The sequence below is a fragment of the Coccinella septempunctata genome, chromosome 5 (assembly GCF_907165205.1).
Source record: "Coccinella septempunctata chromosome 5, icCocSept1.1, whole genome shotgun sequence".
NCBI lineage: Eukaryota > Metazoa > Arthropoda > Insecta > Coleoptera > Coccinellidae > Coccinella > Coccinella septempunctata.
In genome coordinates, this window is record NC_058193.1 from 35,409,330 (window position 1) to 35,415,751 (window position 6,422).

The 6,422-nt window shown below is 35.0% G+C and overlaps 2 protein-coding genes across 3 annotated transcripts in view; one reads left to right on the forward strand and one right to left on the reverse strand.

Annotated features, from left to right (window-relative positions):
* LOC123314202 overlaps positions 1–3,473 on the forward strand; it is a 26,256-nt gene extending 22,783 nt beyond the window's left edge. For both annotated transcript variants that reach the window (XM_044899333.1, XM_044899334.1), the window contains exon 13: positions 68–3,473. In XM_044899333.1, the coding sequence (XP_044755268.1) occupies positions 68–1,460 (1,393 nt within the window). In that variant the 3' untranslated portion in view covers positions 1,461–3,473. The remainder of the gene's footprint in view (positions 1–67) is intronic.
* On the reverse strand, positions 3,207–5,929 carry LOC123314206 (cytochrome P450 4C1-like). Its single transcript, XM_044899338.1, has 8 exons — positions 5,662–5,929; positions 5,497–5,606; positions 5,350–5,440; positions 5,024–5,206; positions 4,651–4,967; positions 4,523–4,591; positions 3,723–4,068; positions 3,207–3,662 (listed from the first exon to the last, which is right to left on the reverse strand). Exons 1-8 carry the CDS (start codon positions 5,807–5,809, stop codon positions 3,499–3,501), a joined length of 1,428 nt encoding a protein of 475 aa, XP_044755273.1. The 5' UTR covers positions 5,810–5,929; the 3' UTR covers positions 3,207–3,498.
* Between the last annotated feature and the right edge of the window lie 493 nt (positions 5,930–6,422).

The following is a 6,422-nucleotide window of genomic DNA, read 5'->3' on the forward strand; positions in this document are numbered from 1 at the left end:
ATCTTTCAGCTTCGGTTCACCATAAACACAAATCCGTTCGAAAAATCAAATTGTTACGCGTTTTCAGCACGCTCAGGCGTCAACAGGAGGAAAGCCAGTTGGAGGCTGTCACTGAGGTTGACTCCGAAGGTCAATCGTCACCGGAAGAAAGGAAATCGAAGATCAGTCCTAGTCTCATCAAGAGGACCTTCATGAGGTCCAGTCCTAAATCCGACGCGAATAAAATCAGATCTCCCACGTCTTATTTCAACAGGCATCCCTTGTTCAGTCCTAGATCCAGGAACAAAACTAAATCAGCGACGAATTTGAACGTCAGAAGATTCAGTACAGATAGTATCTTCAACTCATCTAGTCTTCTCAACGAAAGAAGCAATTTGGTTGGTAGAAGGTTGAGTAGAGATGCTTCTTCTTTCCTCACCAGTAGTCCCCCTGATATAAACAGCCGAAGATCTAGTTATCTAGACACCCTGGAATCCGCAAACAGACTTTCAGCGAAAAGTCCTGTTTTATCCATTGAAAACGTTTCAGACTGCAGTGCAAAATCTATGGAACCCATAAGGAAATTATCAGATTCCGAAAGTATTGGAAGAAAACTAGCCACGCTCCCAAAGTACAAGGAGGCGATAGAAAAACAGTTCCTGCATCCGCAGCATAGTTTAAATTTACGAAAAAGTGAAGAGACTCTCTCCAGTGTAGAAAAACGTAACGTCCTAACCGCTAGAAGCTTCACGAACATTTCAGAAACTGAACCTACAACTGAAGGAAACCCAATAGACGATGAGATCGCCAGAAGGAACAAAATGAACATAAGCGAATTAACCAAAGAATTATCCAGCAGACTGGAAACCATTAAACACCAGGAGAATAATGTTTTCCCCAAACAGATGAACCCACTCATCAAAATCCACGTCGAAGATACAACCAATGATACAGAGGAAGACAAACCGAAACTACAGAAAACGAGGCATCAAAGCTTAGGGGAAGTTGTTCAAAATGACGAAATTCCAGCTAAGAAGAAACTACAAGAAGCTTCGTTATCGCTGGATAATACGAACCCAGGAAATTGTCCAAGTCCCAGGGAGATTAGGCCTCCCAAGTTAAAAAGAAGGGACGAATGTTTTCCCGAAGTTTCTAAGTCTCTAGATTCCCATCCTGTGGCTAAAAAGCATCGTTCTACGAGGAACAAGAAAGAAGAAAGTGTAGATTCGAAATCTGCAGAGAACGATCCGTCTTCTAAGCTTGCTAGACCAAACAGACTGAGGAAAAAAGAAGAAAGTTCTTCTTTACCTCCTGCTCCTCCACCCCCAAACTGCTCTCCAAGAAATTCTAACGGTAGATCCCCACTTGAACGTTTATCGAAAGATGAATTAGTGCATCTTTGGAGGAGTTCTGAATCAGAGCTGAGAAGCCATCTTCTGAAGGCGATCAGAGATAAGGAAGAGTCCAGTCAACCACCCTGAGTGAATTTTTGAACGATGCAGGATGAAGATCCAGGCTTTGATTTTTCTTGAACTGAAGGATAGTATGTACATTATATGGTTTAAGCATATTTGCAGCACGAATCTTGAAAGATTGTGCCTACCAATGAAAGATACGGCCTTAGAATTATAGAGTGATAAAAGCGACCATTAAATGTCATCGAAACTATTGCGCTTTTCGTTTTACCATTGCATTCTCGAGATATGCTCGGATACTTTACCTCGATCTCAGAAATGGATAAGACATTATATTACGAAAACTTTAAAGTAGTGAACAATTACAACATTCATCAAAACTATATGTCATATTGGAATACGTATACACCAATGCAGAATTGAAACTAAGAAAAACACTGACAGAAATTGACTAAACACTTTCGTTCTCGAGACTATTGATGCACTTGATACATATAGTTAGGTTGTTGTAGACTCTGACACCATCATGAGGTAGAAATCACAAAATTCACATGAAATATAACAAAGTTTTTCTTGGTTTAACCTGAAGAGCGTCGTTCTACTAAACATAACTGAAGAAATAAATGAAATAATGCTTTTTATATATGAAATTTCTGTTTCGCAGTTTGTTTTTTTATTTATTCAAACTAGGGAGCTAATGATAAAGATTCGAGGTATGTATCACACAGAAAAATCTATAGCACAGAGTCATTTTATCTAATATTTGTCCAAAAAAAATCCTCCAATGCACTTCGAGTAATTAAAAATTAACAATTCAAAACTTAAGCATATTTATTGCACTCATACCGTTCATTATAAAAAATTATTGCAAAATATCTGTGTCATGTATTTATAAAATTAAGTAGTAATGGATAATATTCGACATTGACCTATAATAAAAACATAATAAGCTGCGAGCTGATAGATGTACGATGTGAGAAATGTTCTAAAGATAACAAACAATGATACCCTATCATACTTGATGGCATGTTCGAAATTATAAATAATATAGATCAAGTGCATCAAGGATCGATATGAATTTTCAGAAAAATTTGCCTTATTGATATTCACGTTACTATTAGAAATTAAATGTTAGTTTAAAATGAGCTGCCGGTCAATTAAGAAAAAACCCGCCCATCATCAAGGAACATGCCAAATGTAGAAAAATCCTCAAGGCAGCTATTGTTTTAATTGAATTTTCGACATGTTTTAGGTTCAAGGGACTAGGATGTTTTTAGGGTACAACGCACAAAGAATTGCTTGATTGACATTCCAGATTCTCAATCTGATGAATATACTGAGTACAAATTTCCTTATTTCAAATATTTATGACGACGAAAGATGAATTTTTCTTGAAGTAACTGCCAATTAAATATAGTAAATCTCTTGAGGATGGTGATAATGGAGTCTTATGCAAATAAAGAGCCAAATCGATGGCCATTTTAATTAGATGTAGATGGGTAGTGAAATATTCCACATTGGATTTTATGGTACTATATATATATTTATGAATTTAAACCAAGATCTATTAAGTGCAATATCACTGTGACATACTTATAAGCACCACATTACAAGAGAAGTTTATCCATAGATTCCTTTGAATTTGAATCATTTATGTTGAACATAAACCGTCAAAAAGATTAACGAATGAAATGATTAAAAATGTGAAAGTTTTTGATGTGTGATTTTATCTAATTATTCTCATTAAAAAATCTTATATTCCTATTAAAATTTTCTCTGCATGCCAAAAGGATTTTGATTTGAAATAATATGTGATGCTTTATTGAACATATATTTTCTGAAAAATCAACAGATTCTTACTGATAATTAATTATTAAAGTTGTGTATTTCAGAACCGAATGTAAAAATTTTATTGAAATTTATTGAAAGACATATAAAAATCGTTTGAAAGAATACTATATATATATATATATATTCAATTGTAAATATTGTATAAACAGAGATCAAGATTCAAGTTTGTATGTTTTGATTTTTCTTCCAGATTCTATTGTTGAGAAATAAAAATTAGAACTGAAGAAGTTTATTCCATTTTTTTCAGTATGGATTATGTGATCCTGGGTCTGAATATCACTTTCAAAGGATACTTGGTCTTCAACAGGATGTCAGGTATCAAAACGATGTCTTCAAGTGATCCTACGGGTTCAATACGGAATTTTGTCAAAAGTCCACATAGGGCGGTTTTTATTGAAAGCAAAGCAAATTTTTGAGCTGAAAAATGAAAAAATGTTTCGTGTTCTTTTCTCCTTATACGAGATGGAAATTTCTTACCTATGCAATTTCTGGGTCCAGCACTAAACGGTATGAAGGAAAAGGGATGTCTCTTTTGAATATTTTCCGGTAGAAATCTGTCAGGATCGAACTTGTCGGGTTCAGGGTAGATTTTAGGATTGTGGTGAATATCGTAGATATGAATAAGAGTCATAGCTCCTGCTGGTATTGTATAACCACTAGGAAGGGGTACCTTTTCGTTTATATGTCTACCAACAAAATGGGCTGGGGGATATAGTCTGAAACATTCCTTAACGAACCTGTCCAAGAGATTCATCTGGTTTATTTCCCCGAAAGATGGCCTCCCATCTGACGTAACTTCCATGATTTCGTTGTAGAGTTCATCCTGAAATTCGAACAGACAAAGATATTTAGAAATGATACTCGATTACAGAAATGAATGATATATACTCTGCTCCACAATGATTAAGAAATTTTGTGACCGTTTCTTAAGTTGCCACTTGCGTTCCTACGAATTTTGGATCAGGTATTGTTACTTTGATTCAAAATTTGAAAATTTGTTTTGTAATAAAGCTTTATATTGAAAACGCTCTCACATACACTTTAAGAACTCAGACAGCTTTTACCCCAACTCAGTTGATTTAGGCTACCTCAACAATCTAATTAAAAGTATGCAAAGGCGTTGTCAGGAACCAACATTTGCAGGGGTGGCTCAAAAAAAACGCATTTGAAAGATTTCTCAAATTTTTTCACAACCTCTTGTACCCTTTCATATTCTTTGGATATTTTCATGATCAATCCTCAGTTACAGGCGCTTCAAAATCTAAACAAATACTAACTTGAAAATGTTGTTTGTTCGAAAGCACGTACAAAATGAAAGACAGGGCTGTGGAAGTAGAGTCTTGACCCTAAAAGAAAATAAAATTTCAGTTCCAGAAACATAAACCTAATTGAAGCTTATACTCACCCCAAACAAAATGGTATTCAAATGGTCTTTCACTTGTTGACCTTGGAAATTTGTTAACAGTACGTTCAAGAGTCTCGTTTCATCACTATTTTCTGTAATATCCAAGTTTGAGTTTCCTTCAATAAGGTAGGATGTGAAGCCGTGGAATATTTTCACAGCTTTGTCCTCCTCTCTTTTCATAGAAGTGAACAGATAGAGATATTTCAGAATGGGCAGAAAAATCTTATAAGTTGTTATTTTAGTCAAAGTTTGTAAGGCCTTCAAAAATTGTTTCGCTGCATCATTTTTCACCTCTGGTTTCTCCCCAACGAAGGAGGCTAAAATTAAAATAAGCATTAGTAGATTTTTCAAACAAACTAGTTATTTGTCCCACCAATAGCTACTCTAAGAGAATGCCTGCCGAGGTGTTTCACCAAATCCGTAGGTTTTTCATTATCGTCACTCAGAATACTGGCCAACTTAAGCGCCGCACTGTTGAGTAAGTCCAACTTATTCCTGAGTGCGTTGAAATGAAAACATTTCGTCAATAATTTTCTACTCTTTCTCCATATTTCACCTGAAATTTGAAAAAAAGATTTTTCGAAGCAATACACAACGACAAAAGGATATTCAGAGGGGTGATTCAACTTGTAAGATATTGTTAATTGAGGAGGCTATTCTCAAAAAAAATTCCCTCAGCTGATGATGTTTTCATCCTACCTTCAGTCACCAGTAATCCATTTCCCATCCAAACCTTGAAGGGTCCATATGTGTCTCCTTTTGTCATATATCTTGGATTACTCAAAACGACCTGAAAAAGTGTTTAATATACGAAAATGATCGTTAACTAATTTCATATCATTAAACCTCTGCATCCTTTGGATCTACAATGTGCACTATCGTTTTATTGAGAGTTTTCAATTTGTATATTGGATAAAATTCGAGTGCCCTTGCTCTCGATTCTATCCACAATTTTTCTGAAATGGAATTAATTCAAATGATTCGTTTTTAGGAAAATTTAGGAAGACTCACCGTCTGTTAGGAAATAATCCTGAATATTCCCGAAAACAGGAAGGCCTTTCGGACCTGGTATTTCCTTGAAATTCCTACCGTCATTTCTTGAGATGAACAATTTCACGAGGAATATTACACAGACCAAAATTAAAATTAACGTGAACATCTTCCTCCTTCAGATATTCAGCAATACTGTTGAAACGTCCAATTTGATAATTATTCGAATGTATCCAAACAATGACTGGTGAAAAGATCATTCATGTTCAAAATCAAAGAGGTCAACTACTCGATAAGTAGGTATATTCATCCTAAATATTCCATACCACTATCTACATATTTTCGGAAAAAATGATCAACATGTATCAATCGAACTAGAAATTCTGAATGATTTATTGAATCTTTAAATTGGTTTATCACATTCCACTATACACTGGATCATAAAATTAACCGGAAGGAAAGAGATTTGCTCTAATTTCATCCTTGACTAAGCTTCGACCAATTTTGATAAATTTTTGACTGATTTCTGATGCTCGCATCTTCATCATGTCCTGATATCGATTTCACAAACAAGATGAATGGATACGTTGAAATACAGGGTAGCACAAAATCGCTCCTGAACATTTTTTGTACAGTTGAATGATTTTCTTAGTACTACATTCTGTACCATCTTTTCTGAAGAATTTGCTCTTTTATTCATAACGAAGTCTTTGTTAGTGGAAGAAAAATATGGTGATAGTGGATATTGCTTAAAAGAACCACCAGAAAGCGTCTTTCAATGA